The following is a 23741-nucleotide window of genomic DNA, read 5'->3' as shown; positions in this document are numbered from 1 at the left end:
TGACACCATCGTTCCCTGCACACATGGTATGCTGGAGGGGCACTGAGACTTGTCTGTACAGTGGAAGCTGAGGACACGGTGGAGGATGAGAAGGCGGAGTCAGACACTGTCACAGGATCAATGGCCTGAGTGCGTGGAGGCGGAAGCGGCATGACCTGGCCAATTTGCTGGTGTGGCTGTGCAGGAACCACATTCACCCAGTGAACCGTAAAGGACATGTATTGTCCCTGACCGTAGTTACAGCTCCACACATCAGCACTGGCCCACCTTCTCTTCCACATAATTGTGCAGGGCTGGTACTGCCTTCTTCGCAAAGAAATGACGGCTTGGTACTCTGGCAAAAGCCATCAGTTCTCTGAAAGGTGCAGAGTCCACCACTTGAAAAGGGAGGGACTGCAACACCAGCAACTAGTACAGGAGCACATTCAGCTTCTGTGCCATTGGATGAGTGGGCACCTACTGTTGTCTCTTGGACATGGCTTCACCAATGGATTGCTGGCGGAATGACTGACTCAAAGTAGGAGAAGCAGGAGCATCTGGACCAACAGAAGATGGGAATGACACACAGCTCCCTTTGGCTGAGGTGGTGGAGTCTTGGCTGGCTGAAACAGGGAGCTGCGTGCCACTGGGTGATTCAGCAGGCTGGACCACTATATCGGAGCCACTTTTCTCCTACGCCGCTTTATGGTGACGCCCCCTCAATTCAAGTCTATGGGAGGGGGCATGAAGGCCGTCACGCGCCCACCCATAGACTTGAATTGAGCGGGCGTGGCCAGTGGAGTACCCCTTTAAGGCCATGTTCACACTTTAAAAACTTTTTTAAGCCGATTAGTGAAAATTTAGCTTTTTGCTTTATGCCCATTTTTGCAGACTTTAACAGGTGAAAAAGCGGATGCATAGCAAATAACAATTTTTTTTTATGGTGTGTAAACATGGCTTAAAAGAAGTAGGAGAAGTGGCTCTTTGGAGCTGTCCGGGGATGTATGAGACAGGCAGGCTTTAGTAGAATGGAACAGAACTATCTGATGTTGTTTCCGCATGTTAAATGCTGATCCTAGCAGTTTCAGCCGTGTTAAAATCACAATATGACAAGACTTAATCTGGGCCTTGTTAGGAAAATCTCATACACAATAGGTTACTGGAGCCTCACTGCTCAGGCATCAACCAATGCAGATCAGCCATTGTGTTCTAAGCATCCCATCCATCATAGCACAACAAATTTCCATTGAGTTCTAATCTCTGACACGTGGTTGGCTGATGCACCCGATGGTATATGAGGGTCTACGGGTGGCTCTGCCCTGCAAATCTGCTGAGCGTGGGTGAAGATGGCATTACAGGTAAGTGAGGATCGACATTTCGCAGAGTATATAATATTTGTCTGAGGTTTTTATTAGCTTTTTACTTATTTTTGGCTAGTTATTGGAAGGAAAATGGGTTGTTACTTGGAAACTGTATGTACAATTTACAGAGTATAAGATCAATGGATCCATCAACAGTAACTTACTGACTGTTTCCAAGAAGCATTAGAACTTAGTACAGTATACAGTACTCTATACAGTATCTCCCAAAAGTGAGTCCACCCCTCACAATTTATATTCAGTATCTCCCATAAGTGAGTTCATCCCTCACATTATATATACAGTATCTCCCATAAGTGAGTCCACCCCTCACATTATATATACAGTATCTCCCATAAGTGACTCCACCCCTCACATTATATATACAGTATATCCCATAAGTGAGTCCACCCCTCACATTATATATACAGTATCTCCCATAAGTGAGTTCACCCCTCACATTATATATACAGTATCTCCCATAAGTGAGTCCACCCCTCACATTATATATACAGTTAGAGATGTCGAGAATTGTTCGCCGGCGAACAGTTCCCGGTGAACTTAGCATGTTCGCGTTCGCCGGGCGAACATATGTGAAGTTCGATTTGCCCCCTATACTTTAACATTGCGGTAAACTTTGATCCTGTGAGTCAGAGTCAGCAGACACATTACAGCCAATCAGCAGCAGTCCCTCCCTTCCAGACCCTCCTACCTCCTGCACGGACGCCATTTTACCTTCATTTGGCATGTTGCAGGCTTAGAAAGTGGAGGGTCAGAGAAGCTGCTCCTGCTGTAATAGGGAAAGCAATAGCTAGGTTGCTGCTAGGTGATGTATTCAGGGTCCACTCTACTCCTAAAGAATTACTCTAACATCTGCTTTAAGGACAGCACCCAAAAAAGCCCTCAAAAATCAGTCCGTGTATCTTGCAACAGCTGGAGGCACCCTGGTTGGGAGGGAACCGCTGGTTAACCCCTTAAGGACCAAGGACGAAATGGTACGTCCTTGGTCCTGCTCCAGTGATATAACGTGGGGTTACACGGTAACCCCGCATCATATCACGGCGGGCCCAGCGTCATAGTGAAGCCGGGACCCGCTGCTAATAGCGCGCAGCGCCGATCGCGGCGCCGCGCGCTATTAACCCTTTAGCCGCGCGCTCAGAGCTGAGCCGCGTGGCTAAAAGCGAAAGTGAAAGCTGCCGGTTAACTCAGTGGGCTGTTCGGGATAGCCGCGGCGAAATCGCGGCATACCGAACAGCCTACAGGACAGCGGGAGGGCCCCTACCTGCCTCGCTGTCCGATCGCCGAATGACTGCTCAGTGCCTGAGATCCAGGCATGAGCAGTCATGCGGCAGAATCATCGATCACTGGTTTAATATGAGAAACCAGTGATCAATGATAAAGATCAGTGTGTGCAGTGTTATAGGTCCTATAACACTGCAAAAAAAAAAGTGAAAAAAAAGTGAAAAAAAAAAGTGAATGAATATCATTTATCCCCTCACCTATTAAAATCACCCCCCTTTTCCCATAAAAAAAACACAGTGTAAATAAAAATAAAAATAAACATATATGGTATCACCGCGTGCAGAAATGTATGAATTATAAAAATATATCATTAATTAAACCGCTCGGTCAATGGCGTGCGCGCAAAAAAATTCCAAAGTCCAAAATAGTGCATTTTTGGTCACTTTTTATATCATTTAAAAATGAATAAAAAGCGACCAATAAGTCCTATCAATGCAAAAATGGTACCGTTAAAAACTTCAGATCACGGCGCAAAAAATTAGCCCTCATACCGCCCCATACACGGAAAAATAAAAAAGTTATAGGGGTCAGAAGATGATAATTTTAAACGTATTAATTTTCCTGCATGTAGTTATGATTTTTTCCAGAAGTCCGACAAAATCAAACCTATATAAGTAGGGTATCATTTTAACCGTATGGACCTACAGAATAATGATAATGTGTCATTTTTACCCAAAAATTTTCTAACAACGGAAGCCCCCAAAAGTTGCAAAATGGCGTTTTTTTTTTCTATTTTGTCGCACAATGATTTTTTTTTCCGTTTCACCGTAGATTTTTGGGCAAAATGACTGACGTCATTACAAGGTAGAATTGGTGGCGCAAAAAATAAGCCATCATATGGATTTTTAGGTGCAAAATTGATAGAGTTATGATTTTTTAAAGGCAAGAGCAAAAAACGAAAATACAAAAACGGAAAAACCCTGATCCTTAAGGGGTTAAAAGGGGTACTCCAGTGTAAAACTTAATTTCCTTCAAGCAACTAACTACAGTATTAAAAGGGCTTTAAGTTCAGTCCGTGTGTCTTGCAACAGCTGGAGGCACCCTGGTTGAGGACCTCTGCTTAAAAGGGGAACTCCGCAGGCAACCTGTTTTGCTCATTGTCACACTAGTGCAAATCACATTTGGTGTGATAGTTGTTCAAATAAAAGAAAAAAAAAAAACCTTTTTTGGCTTTGAAATAAAACCAGTGCTGCCTAAAGGGGGGCTCTAACTATGTGCTGCCTAATATAGGGGAATCGATGTGCTGCCTAAAGGGGGATCTAAATATGTGCTGCCTAAAGGGGGCTCTATGTGCTGCCTAAAGGGAGGCTCTAACTATGTGCTGCCTAATATGGTGGAATCTCTGTGCTGCCTAAAGGGGGGCTCTAACTATGTGCTGCCTATCATGGGGGAATCTATGTGCTGCCTAAAGGGGGGATCTAACTATGTGATGCCTAAAGGGGGGATCTAGCTATGTGCTGCCTAAAGGGGGCTCTATGTGCTTCCTGAAGGGAGGCTCTACCTATGTGCTGCCTAAAGGGGGGCTCTAACTATGTGCTGCCTATCATGGGGGAATCTATGTGCTGCCTAAAGGGGGGATCTAACTATGTAATGCCTAAAGGGGGGCTCTATGTGCTGCCTAAAGGGGGCTAAAGCATGTTATTCCAAAGAATTTAGGAATAATAGGTGATTTATGCCCTTTTTCCATGGGAGTTTTGCCATGGATCCCCCTCCAGCACGCCACAGTCCAGGTGTTAGTCCCCTTGAAACAACTTTTAAATCACTATTGTGCCCAGAAAGAGTCCCTGTGGGTTTTAAAATTTGCCTGCCCATTGAAGAAAATTTTATGTTCGTGACATCACTATATACAGTATCTACCATAAGTGATTCATCCCTCACATTATATCCAGTATCTCCCATAAGTGACTCCACCCCTCACATTATATACAGTATCTCCCATAAGTGACTCCACCCCTCACATTATATACAGTATCCCCCATAAGTGACTCCACCCCTCACATTATATATACAGTATCTCCCATAAGTGACTCCACCCCTCACATTATATACAGTATCCCCCATAAGTGACTCCACCCCTCACATTATATATACAGTATATCCCATAAGTGAGTCCACCCCTCACATTATATATACAGTATCTCCCATAAGTGACTCCACCCCTCACATTATATATACAGTATCTCCCATAAGTGACTCCTCCCCTCACATTATATATAAAGTATCTCCCATAAGTGAGTCCACCCCTCACATTATATATACAGTATCTCCCATAAGTGACTCCACCCCTCACATTATATATACAGTATATCCCATAAGTGAGTCCACCCCTCACATTATATATACAGTATCTCCCATAAGTGACTCCACCCCTCACATTATATATACAGTATATCCCATAAGTGACTCCTCCCCTCACATTATATATACAGTATCTCCCATAAGTGAGTCCACCCCTCACATTATATACAGTATCTCCCATAAGTGAGTCCACCCCTCACATTATATACAGTATCTCCCATAAGTGACTCCACCCCTCATATTATATACAGTATATCCCATAAGTGACTCCACCCCTCACATTATATATACAGTATCTCCCATAAGTGAGTCCACCCCTCACATAATATATACAGTATATCCCATAAGTGAGTCCACCCCTCACATTATATATACAGTATCTCCCATAAGTGACTCCACCCCTCACATTATATATACAGTATATCCCATAAGTGACTCCTCCCCTCACATTATATATACAGTATCTCCCATAAGTGAGTCCACCCCTCACATTATATACAGTATCTCCCATTAGTGAGTCCACCCCTCACATTATATATACAGTATCTCCCATAAGTGAGTCCACCCCTCATATTATATACAGTATATCCCATAAGTGACTCCACCCCTCACATTATATATACAGTATCTCCCATAAGTGAGTCCACCCCTCACATTATATATACAGTATCTCCCATAAGTGACTACACCCCTCACATTATATATACAGTATCTCCCATAAGTGAGTCCACCCCTCACATTATATATACAGTATCTCCCATAAGTGAGTCCACCCCTCACATTATATACAGTATCTCCCATAAGTGAGTCCACCCCTCACATTATATACAGTATCTCCCATAAGTGACTCCACCCCTCACATTATATATACAGTATATCCCATAAGTGACTCCACCCCTCACATTATATATACAGTATCTCCCATAAGTGAGTCCACCCCTCACATTATATATACAGTATATCCCATAAGTGACTCCACCCCTCACATTATATATACAGTATCTCCCATAAGTGAGTCCACCCCTCACATTATATATACAGTATCTCCCATAAGTGAGTCCACCCCTCACATTATATATACAGTATCTCCCATAAGTGAGTCCACCCCTCACATTATATATACAGTATATCCCATAAGTGAGTCCACCCCTCACATTATATATACAGTATATCCCATAAGTGACTCCACCCCTCACATTATATACAGTATCTCCCATAAGTGACTCCACCCCTCACATTGTATATACAGTATATCCCATAAGTGAGTCCATCCCTCACATTATATATACTGTATCTCCCATAAGTGACTCCACCCCTCACATTATATACAGTATATCACATAAGTGAGTCCACCCCCCACATTATATACAGTATATCCCATAAGTGAGTCCACCCCTCACATTATATATACAGTATATCCCATAAGTGAGTCCACCCCTCACATTATATATACAGTATCTCCCATAAGTGAGTCCACCCCTCACATTATATATACAGTATCTCCCATAAGTGAGTCCACCCCTCACATTATATACAGTATCTCCCATAAGTGACTCCACCCCTCACATTATATACAGTATATCCCATAAGTGAGTCCACCCCTCACATTATATATACAGTATCTCCCATAAGTGACTCCACCCCTCACATTATATATACAGTATCTCCCATAAGTGACTCCACCCCTCACATTATATATACAGTATCTCCCATAAGTGAGTCCACCCCTCACATTATATATACAGTATCTCCCATAAGTGAGTCCACCCCTCACATTATATACAGTATCTCCCATAAGTGAGTCCACCCCTCACATTATATACAGTATCTCCCATAAGTGAGTCCACCCCTCACATTATATATACAGTATCTCCCATAAGTGAGTCCACCCCTCACATTATATACAGTTTCTCCCATAAGTGAGTCCACCCCTCACATTATATATACAGTATATCCCATAAGTGAGTTCACCCCTCACATTATATACAGTATCTCCCATAAGTGAGTCCATCCCTCACATTATATATACAGTATCTCCCATAAGTGATTCAACCCCTCACATTATATATACAGTATCTCCCATATGTGACTCCACCCCTCACATTATATGTACAGTATCTCCCATAAGTGAGTCCACCCCTCACATTATATATACAGTATATCCCATAAGTGAGTCCACCCCTCACATTATATATACAGTATCTCCCATAAGTGAGTCCACCCCTCACATTATGTACAGTATCTCCCATAAGTGAGTCCACCCCTCACATTATATATACAGTATCTTCCATAAGTGAGTCCACCCCTCACATTATATATACAGTATCTCCCATAAGTGATTCCACCCCTCACATTATATACAGTATATCCCATAAGTGAGTCCACCCCTCACATTATATATACAGTATCTCCCATAAGTGACTCCACCCCTCACATTATATATACAGTATATCCCATAAGTGAGTCCACCCCTCACATTATATATACAGTATCTCCCATAAGTGACTCCACCCCTCACATTATATATACAGTATATCCCATAAGGGAGTCCACCCCTCACATTATATATACAGTATATCCCATAAGGGAGTCCACCCCTCACATTATATATACAGTATCTCCCATAAGTGAGTCCACCCCTCACATTATATATACAGTATCTCCCATAAGTGATTCCACCCCTCACATTATATACAGTATCTCCCATAAGTGACTCCACCCCTCACATTATATATACAGTATCTCCCATAAGTGACTCCACCCCTCACATTATATATACAGTATCTCCCATAAGTGACTCCACCCCTCACATTATATATACAGTATCTCCCATAAGTGACTCCACCCCTCACATTATATATACAGTATCTCCCATAAGTGAGTCCACCCCTCACATTATATATACAGTATCTCCCATAAGTTACTCCACCCCTCACATTATATATACAGTATCTCCCATAAGTGACTCCACCCCTCACATTATATATACAGTATCTCCCATAAGTGAGTCCACCCCTCACATTATATATACAGTATTTCCCATAAGTGACTCCACCCCTCACATTATATACAGTATCTCCCATAAGTGACTCCACCCCTCACATATATACAGTATCTCCCATAAGTGAGTCCACCCCTCACATTATATATACAGTATCTCCCATAAGTGAGTCCACCCCTCACATTATATACAGTATATCCCATAAGTGACTCCACCCCTCACATTATATATACAGTATATCCCATAAGTGATTCAACCCCTCACATTATATATACAGTATCTCCCATAAGTGACTCCACCCCTCACATTATATACAGTATCTCCCATAAGTGAGTCCACCCCTTACATTATATATACAGTATATCCCATAAGTGAGTCCACCCCTCACATTATATATACAGTATCTCCCATAAGTGAGTCCACCCCTCACATTATGTACAGTATCTCCCATAAGTGAGTCCACCCCTCACATTATATATACAGTATCTCCCATAAGTGAGTCCACCCCTCACATTATATATACAGTATCTCCCATAAGTGAGTCCACCCCTCACATTATATATACAGTATCTCCCATAAGTGAGTCCACCCCTCACATTATATATACAGTATCTCCCATAAGTGACTCCACCCCTCACATTATATATACAGTATCTCCCATAAGTGACTCCACCCCTCACATTATATATACAGTATCTCCCATAAGTGAGTCCACCCCTCACATTATATATACAGTATCTCCCATAAGTGACTCCACCCCTCACATTATATATACAGTATCTCCCATAAGTGACTCCACCCCTCACATTATATATACAGTATCTCCCATAAGTGACTCCACCCCTCACATTATATATACAGTATTTCCCATAAGTGAGTCCACCCCTCACATTATATATACAGTATTTCCCATAAGTGACTCCACCCCTCACATTATATACAGTATCTCCCATAAGTGACTCCACCCCTCACATATATACAGTATCTCCCATAAGTGAGTCCACCCCTCACATTATATATACAGTATCTCCCATAAGTGAGTCCACCCCTCACATTATATACAGTATATCCCATAAGTGACTCCACCCCTCACATTATATATACAGTATATCCCATAAGTGATTCAACCCCTCACATTATATATACAGTATCTCCCATAAGTGACTCCACCCCTCACATTATATACAGTATCTCCCATAAGTGAGTCCACCCCTTACATTATATATACAGTATCTCCCATAAGTGAGTCCACTCCTCACATTATATACAGTATCTCCCATAAGTGACTCCACCCCTCACATTATATATACAGTATATCCCATAAGTGAGTCCACCCCTCACATTATATATATACAGTATCTCCCATAAGTGACTCCACCCCTCACATTATATATACAGTATATCCCATAAGTGAGTCCACCCCTCACATTATATATACAGTATCTCCCATAAGTGAGTCCATCCCTCACATTATATATACAGTATCTCCCATAAGTGAGTCCACCCCTCACATTATATATACAGTATCTCCCATAAGTGACTCCACCCCTCACATTATATATACAGTATATCCCATAAGTGACTCCACCCCTCACATTATATATACAGTATCTCCCATAAGTGAGTCCACCCCTCACATTATATACAGTATCTCCCATAAGTGACTCCACCCCTCACATTATATATACAGTATATACCATAAGTGACTCCTCCCCTCACATTATATATACAGTATATCCCATAAGTGAGTCCACCCCTCACATTATATATACAGTATATCCCATAAGTGACTCCTCCCCTCACATTATATATACAGTATATCCCATAAGTGATTCCACCCCTCACATTATATACAGTATCTCCCATAAGTGAGTCCACCCCTCACATTATATACAGTATATCCCATAAGTGAGTCCACCCCTCACATTATATACAGTATCTCCCATAAGTGAGTCCACCCCTCACATTATATATACAGTATATCCCATAAGTGAGTCCACCCCTCACATTATATATACAGTATCTCCCATAAGTGAGTCCACCCCTCACATTATATATACAGTATCTCCCATAAGTGAGTCCACCCCTCACATTATGTATACAGTATCTCCCATAAGTGAGTCCACCCCTCACATTATATATACAGTATCTCCCATAAGTGACTCCACCCCTCACATTATATATACAGTATATCCCATAAGTGAGTCCACCCCTCACATTATATATACAGTATCTCCCATAAGTGACTCCACCCCTCACATTATATATACAGTATCTCCCATAAGTGAGTCCACCCCTCACATTATATATACAGTATCTCCCATAAGTGACTCCACCCCTCACATTATATATACAGTATCTCCCATAAGTGAGTCCACCCCTCACATTATATATACAGTATATCCCATAAGTGAGTCCACCCCTCACATTATATATACAGTATCTCCCATAAGTGAGTCCACCCCTCACATTATATATACAGTATCTCCCATAAGTGAGTCCACCCCTCACATTATGTATACAGTATCTCCCATAAGTGAGTCCACCCCTCACATTATATATACAGTATCTCCCATAAGTGACTCCACCCCTCACATTATATATACAGTATATCCCATAAGTGAGTCCACCCCTCACATTATATATACAGTATCTCCCATAAGTGAGTCCACCCCTCACATTATATATACAGTATCTCCCATAAGTGAGTCCACCCCTCACATTATATATACAGTATCTCCCATAAGTGAGTTCACCCCTCACATTATATATACAGTATCTCCTATAAGTGAGTCCACCCCTCACATTATATATACAGTATATCCCATAAGTGAGTCCACCCCTCACATTATATATACAGTATATCCCATAAGTGAGTCCACCCCTCACATTATGTATACAGTATCTCCCATAAGTGAGTCCACCCCTCACATTATATATACAATATCTCCCATAAGTGACTCCACCCCTCACATTATATATACAGTATATCCCATAAGTGAGTCCACCCCTCACATTATATATACAGTATCTCCCATAAGTGAGTCCACCCCTCACATAATATATACAGTATCTCCCATAAGTGAGTCCACCCCTCACATTATATATACAGTATCTCCCATAAGTGAGTCCACCCCTCACATTATATATACAGTATCTCCCATAAGTGAGTTCACCCCTCACATTATATATACAGTATCTCCTATAAGTGAGTCCACCCCTCACATTATATATACAGTATCTCCCATAAGTGACTCCACCCCTCACATTATATACAGTATATCCCATAAGTGAGTCCACCCCTCACATTATATATATACAGTATCTCCCATAAGTGACTCCACCCCTCACATTATATATACAGTATATCCCATAAGTGAGTCCACCCCTCACATTATATACAGTATATCCCATAAGTGAGTCCACCCCTCACATTATATACAGTATCTCCCATAAGTGAGTCCACCCCTCACATTATATATACAGTATATCCCATAAGTGACTCCACCCCTCACATTATATATACAGTATCTCCCATAAGTGACTCCACCCCTCACATTATATATACAGTATCTCCCATAAGTGACTCCACCCCTCACATTATATATACAGTATCTCCCATAAGTGAGTCCACCCCTCACGTTATATATACAGTATCTCCCATAAGTGAGTCCACCCCTCACATTATATATACAGTATCTCCCATAAGTGAGTCCACCCCTCACATTATATATACAGTATCTCCCATAAGTGAGTCCACCCCTCACATTATATACAGTATCTCCCATAAGTGACTCCACCCCTCACATTATATATACAGTATATCCCATAAGTCAGTCCACCCCTCACATTATATATACAGTATATCCCATAAGTGAGTCCACCCCTCACATTATATACAGTATATCCCATAAGTGACTCCACCCCTCACATTATATATACAGTATATCCCATAAGTCAGTCCACCCCTCACATTATATATACAGTATCTCACATAAGTGAGTCCACCCCTCACATTATATACAGTATCTCCCATAAGTGACTCCACCCCTCACATTATATACAGTATATCCCATAAGTGAGTCCACCCCCCACATTATATACAGTATATCCCATAAGTGAGTCCACCCCTCACATTATATACAGTATATCCCATAAGTGAGTCCACCCCTCACATTATATATACAGTATCTCCCATAAGCGAGTCCACCCCTCACATTATATATACAGTTTATCCCATAAGTGAGTCCACCCCTCACATTATATATACAGTATATCCCATAAGTGAGCCCACTCCTCACATTATATACAGTATCTCCCATAAGTGAGTCCACCCCTCACATTATATATACAGTATATCCCATAAGTGAGTCCACCCCTCACATTATATATACAGTATATCCCATAAGTGACTCCACCCCTCACATTATATATGCAGTATGTCCCATAAGTGAGTCCACCCCTCACATTATATATACAGTATCTCCCATAAGTGAGTCCACCCCTCACATTATATATACAGTATGTCCCATAAGTGAGTCCACCCCTCACATTATATATATACAGTATCTCCCATAAGTGAGTCCACCCCTCACATTATATATACAGTATATTCCATAAGTGAGTCCACCCCTCACATTATATATACAGTATCTCCCATAAGTGAGTCCACTCCTCACATTATATATACAGTATCTCCCATAAGTGAGTCCACCCCTCACATCATATATACAGTATCTCCCATAAGTGAGTCCACCCCTCACATTATATATACAGTATCTCCCATAAGTGAGTCCACCCCTCACATTATATATACATTATATTCCATAAGTGAGTCCACCCCTCACATTATATATACAGTATATCCCATAAGTGAGTCCACCCCTCACATTATATATACAGTATATCCTATAAGTGAGTCCACCCCTCACATTATATATACAGTATATCCCATAAGTGAGTCCACCCCTCACATTATATATACAGTATATCCTATAAGTGAGTCCACCCCTCACATCATATATACAGTATCTCCCATAAGTGAGTCCACCCCTCACATTATATATACAGTATCTCCCATAAGTGAGTCCACCCCTCACATTATATATACAGTATATCCCATAAATGAGTCCACCCCTCTCAACACACAGCCATTAACTTCTAAATCTTGGCAACAAAGTGAGCCCACCCTTAAGCGGAAATGTCCAAATTGGGCTCATTTAGTCATTTTCCCACCCCAATGTCATAGACTCGTTAGTGTTACAAGGTCTCAGATGTGAATAAGGAGCAGGTGTCCTAAATTTGGTGTTATTGCTCTAACACTTTCTAATACTGGTCACTGAAAGCTGAACATTGCATCTCATGGCAAAGAAGTCTCTGAGGATCTAAAGAATTCTTTTTTTGCTCTAAATAAAGATGATCTAAGCTATAAAAGATTGCTACTACCCTGAAACTGAGCTGCAGCATGGTGGGCAAGACCATACAGCAGTTTCACAGGACAGATTCCACTCACAACAGGTTTTGTCATGGATAACCAAAGAAGTTTAGTGCACATGCTCAGTGTCATATCCAGAGTTGTTTTTGTTTTTTTTTGGGAGGAGGGAGTGGGGGAATAGATGTATAAGTGCTGCTTGACGGGATGGATGTCAGCCTGTCAGTGCTCATACCATATTCTGCACACTGCATCAAACTGGTCTGCATGGCTGTCATCCCAGAAGGAAGCCCGCAAAGAGTTTGCTGAAGACAAGGAGACTGAAGAGATGGATTACAGTCCATGTCCTGTGATCTGATGAGACCAAGATAAACCTATTTGGTTCAGATGGTGTCAAGTGTGTATGGCAGCAACCATGTGAGGAGTACAAAGACAAGTTTGTCTTGTCTACAGTCAAGCATGGTGTTGGGAATGTCATGGACCTGCATGAGTGCTGTGGGCACTGGGGAGTTACAGTTTATTCAGGGAACCATAAATACCAACATGTACTGTGACAAACTAAAGCAGAGCATGAGCCACGCGACGCCCCCTCCATTCATGTCTGCTAGAGGGGGCGTGACAGCTAGTACACAGCCATCACGCCTCCTCCCATAGACATGAATGGGAGCACCGGATGACTGGGGTGCTGCGGCAGAGATCACGGGGGTCCCCAGCAGCTGGACCCACGTGATCAGACATGTCTAGCAGTGGAGTACACCTTTAATACCTATATTGAGTTATTTTTAGGGGACACAACATTGAACACTGGTACACACGCTGTGCACTCACTACTTTACATCGTAGCTGTGAGATACAGTATACAAGGACCAGAAATAGTGCTGCTCCTCATGTACAGACAGGGCAGCTTATTCTAAAAAGTCACCTGATTAAGACAGGTGCACTTTAAGGACCCGATCCCCCTAAAGATGTTTCTAGGTCACGGCCCCATATAAAGCAGCTAAGAAACAAAGGGTCCTAAAAACTGCAAATCAGCAACACATTCCTTAAATTTCCATGGTGGAAGCTTTAGGGAATCAAAGGTTTCTTTGCACAGAGCAGGAGACGACGGAGGGTTTTATACACTTGAATGCTCTGAGTCAGTAGGGTGGCAGCGAGGCGGCTGCAGTTCACAGGTGCTGTATATCTATGTGACAGATTAGGAAAAAAAAAAAAAAACACGACTCCTCATCTGCCCGAGACTTCGTTTCCAGACCCTGTGTTCTCTGATCAACCATATCACGGGCCTGCTGAGAAGGATTGTACCACTGTACTAATAAGAATTTCACGCTGCATTCATTAAATCCAAGAGAAGAAAGATTTCACCTCGGGACCTGAGTCTTATACATTTCTGTAACTTCAGTCGTCACTTTTTGTTTGCAAGAATGAACTTTTTAATTTATAGGCTTCTTTTTTTTTCTTCATTTCTTCATAGTAACTTAAAATTTTTTACTATTTCCAAAGAATTGATATTAAATTATTAAATTTATTATTGTTGATATTAAATTGATATTAAAAGGGGTACTCCGTGTACTATTTTGTTCCTGTTAAAGTCTTAAGGGACAGCCAAAAGTGCACACCTGCTGCTGTTCTAGACAAATACATGTTGACTTCATTGTTGTTCATGTAGGACACAAAGCTGTGGAATTCCTGTTGAGATCCTGACCAAACTACAAGAACATCATTCACATACCTTACATGTAATGCAAGATATTTTACAAACGGATTTCTACTTAAAAATATCACATCGTCTTTGAGGACCCCCAAAAATAAATTTGCATGTGGGTGCAACCGGTGTCCCCATCAGGGTCCCATCCGCTTGAATGTACCATGTATTGTTGAATTCAAAGGCATTATGACTTAATACTAATGATAGTAATTCACATCTAATCTACTTGAGATGTTTCAGTAAATCCCCTTCACCCTGCTATCCGCCTACCCCCTGAAGCATAGCCACGCCCCCTGGAGAAGATTTTACGTAAGACATTGTCACTGGCCACATGGATTGCTGGGAAAGTGTATCTAAGCTGTTCTTAAGACAAAGTTAATTTAAAAGTTACAGCAACATGTATGGCTATGAATGGTACCTGGTAGTAACTAACAGGTTAAATTAAAAAACACACTGAACTAGGGATTTTTTTTGTTAATGAATGTCTAAAAATGATCCCTTTTTGGATGTAGATGCTGGATGGGTTTTTATATGCACACAGAGGTACCAGAAGAAGCAATGGCATTTTCCAAGTGGTCCAAAAATTATCCCTTTTTGGGAGTAGCAACAGATTTTTTGCCTGGATAGGGAACCAGTGACTATTTACAATCTGTGAAACATTATTTGCATTATGGGACATATCAACAGTATTAGCATCCTATAAAGTTCACAAAAGTGACACAAAATCCCTTTTGCCGCTTTTTCACAATTAGTGTAAAACTAAAAAAAAAATGTAACATCTAACTTCCAAGGGAAAAAGATTTTGCACTGACAGAAAAGATGCAGAACACTCTTCTGATTTACTACAATTATTATGTGTGGTCCTACTTCTATCTGTGCTGGTCACTGCTTAGTGTCCCTCAAAGAGATCTTCACCTAACATCTTTTATATCTAACATGGCTGCTGAAGCTATGTACATAGGCTTTTATAATGGCTCTGACATCAACCCTATACTGCCTCCTGATTGGCTGGGAGAGCTGTTTGAAAGACATTATGGGATCCTTTCTGCCATGTGGCTGAAATTCTATTTAGGAGGTTCTGCCGAACAGAACTGCCTGAAGATCGTATTCTAGCTGAACTAAACTTTTAGCAAAATTCTCACCGAACTCTGGTTCCACGGGTTCGGTTTACTCATCTGTACTCTAGATCTCACCCTAAACTTTAAGACTAGACACACTAAACTCTACTGTCCATCCAATATCTTGTGTACAGCCTTAGACTATAGCAAGACAAACAATAAGAAGACACCAAAAGCAAGGAAAACACAAACTTGAGCAATATACAGAAACATATAAGAAAACACATTGAACCAGGCTTCAATAACTTCCAAATAGAAATATCAAGATAACTTGAAACAGGAACCAAGAAATATCCAAGGAACAAGGGCAAGAATAAAGTCAAGAGACATCAGTAACCCTTGGACAGACTAAACATAGTATAATCCATGCAGGGTGCAAATGCCCTGGATCTTATAAAGGCTAACTGGTGAACGTCCAACCAAAGCCAATAGGCCCAATAAATCAAGATTGTGTGATCCATTGCTCTGGAACAGGCTATGAAACAGTCACATTGCCTTAAAGGTGTACTCCGCCCCTAGACATCTTATCCCCTATCCAAAGGATAGGGCATAAGATGTCAGATCGCCGAGATCCCGCTGCTGGGGAGCCCCGTGATCCCTGCTGCAGCACCCCGCTATCATTACAGCACAGAGCGAGTTCGCTCTGCACGTAATGACGTGCAATACAGGGGCCGGAGCATCGTTACATCATGGCTCCGCCCCCTCGTGACGTCACGGCCCTCCCCTTTCAATACAAGTCTATGGGAGGGGGCGCGGCGGTCATCACGCCCCCTGCCATAGACTTGCATTAAGGGGACGGGCCGTGATGTCACGAGGGGCGGAGCCATGACGTCACATGGCTCCGTCCCCTGTATCGCCCGTCATTACGCACAGAGTGAACTCGCTCTGTGCTGTAATGATAGCGGGGTGCCAAAGCGGGGATCCCGGGGCTCCCCAGCAGCGTCACTGCGGCGATCTGACATCTTATCCCCTATCCTTTGGATAGGGGATAAGATGTCTAGGGGCGGAGTACCCCTTTAACCGAGTAGGATAGGGGATAAGTTTTCCAATCCTGGACTACTCCTTTAAATAGACTAATAAATAGGGGAAGACAGAATAGCGGGAAGATTCCTGTTATTCATAACAGCACCAGACACAGCGACATTGTTTCTAGCAGCCATGTTTTGACCATCAACAACATTGTCAAACAATAGAATGAAGGTTACTAGGCCCTTTTAGAACACTGTGATTTTCTTTCTCTACAGTTTGAAGCATCCTGTCCTCAGGGACTGTGTCCTGGATGGAGTTTGATTCTAAAGGGAGAGACAAGTTCCACAGCAGACGCGTAAGACAATGTCACACTTATCTACCCTGTTTGTAGATTTTAGTGCATAAGGTCGGAGCTGGTCTCCTGCCTGTCCTGCACAGATCGGGGTGGAAAGATGCAGCTCACGCTGGTTGGAGCAGTTGCCAAGGCAACTGTCGATGCCCAGTGAGTTCCGTGCACAAGCCTTTTTCTAATGAATGGAACTCATGCATGGAACTTGTTGAGCGTCATATGGTACTATACCACCCAGCCTGAGCTTAGGGTTGCCACCTTTCTTGCAAAAAAAATACAAGCCATGCTAATTTGCATAACTCATTATATATGCATGATATCACAGGAAGTGATAGAAGAGATGCAATACATATGCGTGGGAAAGAGATGACACAAGGAGGATCAGAAGGGGGATTTCAATACCCCTTATCCCCCCATACCATTTTAATTGTTTCCCCCGCTCCTGTGCCATTTTAATAGATTTTACCTCCCGGCTATTTTATTTGACGCCCCCCCCCCCCCCCTCGTCAGTCACTGCTGGAGGTCACTGATTTATGGAAATTTACCGGCAACAACATGGAAATACCGGCTGGGTGGCAACTTTACGTGAGCTGCGCCTCTGCACTGATCTATGTAGAATGGGTGTTGACCAGCTCTTGCCTTGTGTTTTAAATATAATAGCAGAGCCACTAATTCTCTGTGTATGTCCATCCCCCACAATTTGGTGCAACGTTGTGCCTAAAGGTTTCCCCATTGGTATATGTTTGGCGAGGATACACCGGAATCCCCTAACCCAAACTTTATTAAAAGGCAAAGTTTGCTTTTCATGTGAAAGTATTAGGTACAATAACACTACAACCTCTTTAGAATGTTCCTTGTGTTTCCTTTATAAACAGCTTTGAAATCAACTTCCTCAGTGATTCCGGAGATCAGATCGCTTTCCATTTTAATCCTCGTTTTTCTGAGGGCAGCATTATCTGCAACTCCTTCTTGTCAAGCCAGTGGGGGAAAGAGGAACGCACCGATACTTTCCCCATGGAAGCAAATGATCCTTTCCAGGTAAAATGAGTCGAATTGAAGTCTGTGGTTTATGTTATGGCATGGATGGTATGGGGCACCCAAGACATTTATATGTATAAGATCAGTGTTTCCAAACCAGGGTGCCTTCATCTGTTGCAAAACTACAACTCCCAGCATGCTGGGAGTTGTACAGTAGTTTTGAAATAGCTGAAGGCACCCTGATTGGGAAAAACTGTTATAGAGCCTTACATAAGTATTCAACCCCTTGGACTTTTAGCCCATATTACTACTGTTACAAACTGGAATTTAAATAGGCCAAACCCCTTAACCCCTTCCCGCAAATGGACGTATATACACATCCATTTTTCCCATGACTTAATACAAATGGACATTTATATACGTCCATTCCGGATCACGGCACCGCGGGCGTGCTGTCGGTGATCGACGGCTGCGCTCCGATGTGACTGCTGCAATGATCGACGGTGACAGAGGGAGCTCACTCTGTTCTCCAATGAGAACCCGCAAGGCGAATGCGGGGTCTCATTGGCAGCCATGGGCCTCCAAATGGCCCTTGGTTACCTGGCTACGGAAGCCGATCAGGTTATGTCAAAGGCAAAGCCTGATCTGCTATGTGTATCAGTGAAACGCTGTCAGTGTAAGGGTGGTTTCGCACCACGTTTTGTACTTACGGTTCCTGTATACGGCTGGGAGGAGGGGGGCAGGGCTTAATCGCGGCGCCCACACTCAGCCGTATAGGGGAACCGTAGTTAATGCATGTCTATGAGCCGACCGGAGTGAACCGCAGCCTCCGGTCGGCTGCGTTTTCGGCCGTATGCGGTTTCTCGACCGCAAGCAAAAACGTGGTCGACCGCGTTTTTGCCTACGGTCGGGAAACCGCATACAGCCGAAAACGCAGCCGACCGGAGGCTGCGGTTCACTCCGGTCGGCTCATAGACATGCATTAAATACGGTTCCCCTATACGGCTGAGGGCGGGCGCCGCAATTAAGCCCCCCCCTCCTCCCAGCCGTATACGGGAATCGTAAGTACAAAACGTGGTGTGAAACCACCCTTACACTGATAGGGATAATACACTGCAGTACAGATCTGTACTGCAGTGTATTATAAGTGTCACGTCTCCTAGTGGGACAGTAAAAAAATAAAAAGTAAAATAAAGTAAAAAAAACTAAAACATAAATACACTAAATAAAAAATAAATAAATAAAAATAAATAATATATATAATATATATATAATATATAATATTTTCCTCCATTATATACACATGTTTGGTATTGCCGCATCCGTAACAACCCAAGCGATAAGACTATTATTCAACGCGCACAATGAACGCCGTAATTTTTTTTAATAAAAACCTTGCCAAATTGATGGCTTTATATCAATGCCGCCTCTTTAAAACTAAAATAAAAAGTGATAAAAATGGCCCATGTACCCCAAAATAGTACCACTAAAAACATCAATTACTCACAGAAAAAGTTTGCTATCACACAACATTGTTAGTATAAAAAAAAAAAAATACACCTCTCAGAAAACAGCGATGCACTAACAAGATTTTTCTTAATCAAAAATAGCTTTTATAGTGTAAATATGATAAACCTTTAAATAAAGTACATAAATGAGGTATCGCCATATCCGTACCGACCTACAGAATAAAATTACCATGTCACTGATACTGCATGGTGAACACCGTATAACAAAAAAAAATAAAAAAAATCTGTCCAAAATTACTGTTTTTTGGTAATCCCGTCTCACTAAAAATAAAAAGTGATCAGAATGTCAGACATACCCTAAAATAGTTATATTCAAAACCGCTGCTTATCCCGCAAAAAGTAATCCCAATCACTGCTCCATTGGTGAAAAAATAAAAATGTTACAGATCTTAGAAAAGGGCGACACTAACTAATCAAAAAATAGGAAAACCCAAAATCCACACAGTGCTCCGTCATGTCTGAGGCCTGTATGTGAGTCATGTAGCGCACAAGGGCCACGTATGGGATATTTCTAAATATGTCAGAATTAGGGGAATAAATACTGAGTTGTATTTTCCTGTCACCACCTGTTGTGAGAAAAAAATGGAGCAAAATGGCATATTGCAAACAAAAAAAAAAAAAAAAAAATAACATTTTTTTATTCCACTTCCACTTTGCTTTAATTTCTGTGAAACACCTAAAGGGTTAATAAACTTCCTGAATGTCATTTTGATAATGTTGGAGGGGTGCAGTTGTTATAGTGGGGTGATTATAGGGGGTTCTTACATACAGGCCACTCAAATCCACTTCAGAACTGAACTGGTCCCTAAAAAGATCTGATTTAGATTTTTTTCTCTATAATTTGGAAAAGTTCCATAACGTCCTAAAAAAGTAAAACAACTGAACAAATGATGCCAGTATAAAGTATACATATTGTAAATGTTAATTCATAATTAATTTATGTTGTGTGACTATGTTTCTTAATAGCAGAGAGTCTGGAATTCAGGAAAAATGCTTAATTTTAGAATTTTTCCCAAATTTTTTTAGTTTTTCACACAAAAGTGCTGAATTAAGTGACCAAAATTTACCACTAACATTAAGTACAATTTGTCAGGAAAAAACATTCTTAGAATCACTTGGATAAGTTAAAGTGTCATGCACATCCTGAGTTTGGACTTCTGCAAGTCCAGGTGAAGACCAAATTAACTGTTTGGGAACAGGACAGAGCCACCTAGTGGCCGTTTTTCAATCACATTAAAAGCATATAATGGTTGAGAGTTTTAACAGCAAGTAAATAGCAAGGTGTCTTATAATTACATAAGGAACAATATATTAAAAGTTAAGTTTGGTGACAGGTACTCTTTAAGCTTAATCCTTCCAGTACTTATCAGTGTCTGTATGCTCCCCAGGAAGTTGTGTAGTTCTTTTCTGTCTGACCCTAGTGATCTCTGCTGCCACCTCTGTCCGTGTCAGGAACTGTCCAGAGTAGAAGAATCCCGATAGCAAACCTCACCTGCTCTGGACAGTTCCTGACACGGACAGAGGTGTCAGCAGGGAGCACTGTGGTCAGACTGGAAAGAAATACACAACTACCTCTGTAGTATACAGCAGTCATACAGTTAGTCAAACAAATATGATAATGGTACTAATAAAACTACAGATCACTGCACAAAAAACAAAGTCCTCATATAGCCCGGTAAACAGAAAAATAAAAAAAATTGTAGGGGGTCAGAAAATGGAAATAACCAAATAAATAAATAAATAAAATAATAAAATGTTTAGAATTTTTTGAATGTAGTAAAATATGATGGAAATTATACAAGTTGGCTATTGTTTTGAACTGGCTATAATTTTAAGATAACATGTTAGTTTGACCGCACTTAGAACTATGTCAAAAGAACCTCCCCCCACACATACACACACAAATTTGTAGAATTGTATTTTTTCATTTTTACATTTCACCTCACAATTTTTTTTTCCATTTGGGGCATATGTTATGGAAAAATGAAGAACTACAATTGGTCCCGCAAAAAACAAGCCCTCCTATGGCTGTGTTGATAAAAACAATAAATGAGTTAAAGGCAAAAGGTAAAAACAAAAAGCAAAAATGAAAATTGGACCAGTCCTTAAGGGTTTAATAGACCCTGTAGTATATACATGTCAAGAACAATTTAGCTACAACAATTTGCTATATACAAGGAACAAATATTATAACTACACTATTACTAAACCACTATACAGGGGACATATAATATTACCACGTGCCCCCTTCATATATGTCACGCCACGTCCCCTCCATTCATGTCTATAGGAGGGGACGAGATAGCTAGTACATAGCCGTCACGCCTCCTCCCATAGACATGAATGGAGGGGATGTGGCGGCTGTGGTCACCAGTCAACCGGCACGGAGCGGAGTTCACATATAAGATGTTTAGGGGTAGAGTACCCCTTTAAAGGGTACCTTTAATCAAAAAAAACTTTTGATATATTTTAGATTAATCTATGCAGAATAACTTTTTCATGTATGCAGAACAACTTTTCTCAGACTGCAGCCGGGACACAGACAAGCTCAGCACTGCTCCCTGGCAGGGAGCAGTGCTGAGCTTGTCTGTGTCCTGGCTGCAGTCTGAGATTTAGGACTCCAGCATGAGTCTGAAATCTATAAAAAAAAAAAAAAAAAGGCTTGCCGCAAGGACTGGTAGGTAGACCCCCCCAATGGTAATTTTTTTCAAAGTGGAAAATTAAATAGAAAGAAGCATATTTTTTAATAACATGCAATTGGAAAGTTATTCTTCATACATTAATCTATAATAAATCTAAAGTTTATTTGATGAAAGGAACCCTTTAAGCTACAGCACATATAATTCTACTAAGAACTACTTTTTTTTCTTTCTTTCTATGAAGTACTTGTAAACATTTTCACTACCTCTATGACTATTTTCTTTGATATCACTTGCATTTCTCTTTTTTTTTTTTAGATTGAAATTTATTCAGACAGAGAGAATTTCCAGGTTTTCGTAGACGACAATAAGATCATCCTGTATCGGCACCGCACAAAGCATCTTGCTGCCATAACCAAAGTGCAGATTCTCAATGACATCAATATCTCTTCAGTGGAGATCTCACGAAGGGAGATGTACGAGTAGCTGGTGACCCGGAGGAAACACTTCCCACCTCTAACTTCGTATTAGGATGGCTCCATACGTTCTTCATGGTCTCCTTCTCCAGAATGGAGAGAACGATGAGGATGAGGATGATGAAATTATTTCTTAGGCTTCCTGCTTGGATTTATGGTATAGATATAAAACAACCATTTTATGTTAGGGATATAGAGTCACCGTCTAAAGTAGACCATGTGTACAAGTGATGTATAGGGGTACATTCCATACAAAGGAACACAAATACTAATAAAGTATTATTTATGAAAAGTCGGTGTCTGAATGCTCAATATGTGAGAATGATCAATGATTTTGCAGTTTGTCAGTGTTCAGGAACCTTCTCAGCCACCAAGAGGTCCATCTAGAGCAGTGTTTCCCAACCAGTGGGCCTTCAGCTGTTCCAAAACTACAATTCCCAGCAGGCCCGGACAGCCTTTGGCTGTCCGGGCCTGCTGGGAGTTGTAGTTTTGCAACAGCTGGAGGCGCACTGGTTGGGAAACACTTATCTAGAGTGAAACTGTAAATATGACTGAAATATTCACCAATTGATTTGAGGGCCAAACAACCAGGATAGGGTAAAGGGTAAC

General features: G+C 41.4%; 1 protein-coding gene across 1 annotated transcript; it reads left to right on the top strand.

The window, feature by feature from the left end:
• Window positions 1–1299: 1299 nt before the first annotated feature.
• GRIFIN (galectin-related inter-fiber protein) lies at window positions 1300–23387 on the top strand. Its single transcript, XM_056534728.1, has 4 exons — window positions 1300–1337; window positions 17437–17516; window positions 18386–18548; window positions 22975–23387. Exons 1-4 carry the CDS (start codon window positions 1326–1328, stop codon window positions 23140–23142), a joined length of 423 nt encoding a protein of 140 aa, XP_056390703.1. The 5' UTR covers window positions 1300–1325; the 3' UTR covers window positions 23143–23387.
• The last annotated feature ends 354 nt before the right edge of the window (window positions 23388–23741 follow it).

The sequence above is a fragment of the Hyla sarda genome, chromosome 8 (genome assembly GCF_029499605.1).
Source record: "Hyla sarda isolate aHylSar1 chromosome 8, aHylSar1.hap1, whole genome shotgun sequence".
Taxonomy (NCBI): Eukaryota; Metazoa; Chordata; class Amphibia; order Anura; family Hylidae; genus Hyla; species Hyla sarda.
This window is presented reverse-complemented; position numbering and strand designations above follow the sequence as displayed.

Coding starts and splice junctions, on each gene's coding strand:
- GRIFIN (XM_056534728.1), top strand. Junction 17,517..18,385: donor ACAAGTTCCACAGCAGACGC/GTAAGACAATGT, acceptor CTTTATAAACAG/CTTTGAAATCAACTTCCTCA. Junction 18,549..22,974: donor AAGCAAATGATCCTTTCCAG/GTAAAATGAGTC, acceptor TTTTTTTTTTAG/ATTGAAATTTATTCAGACAG.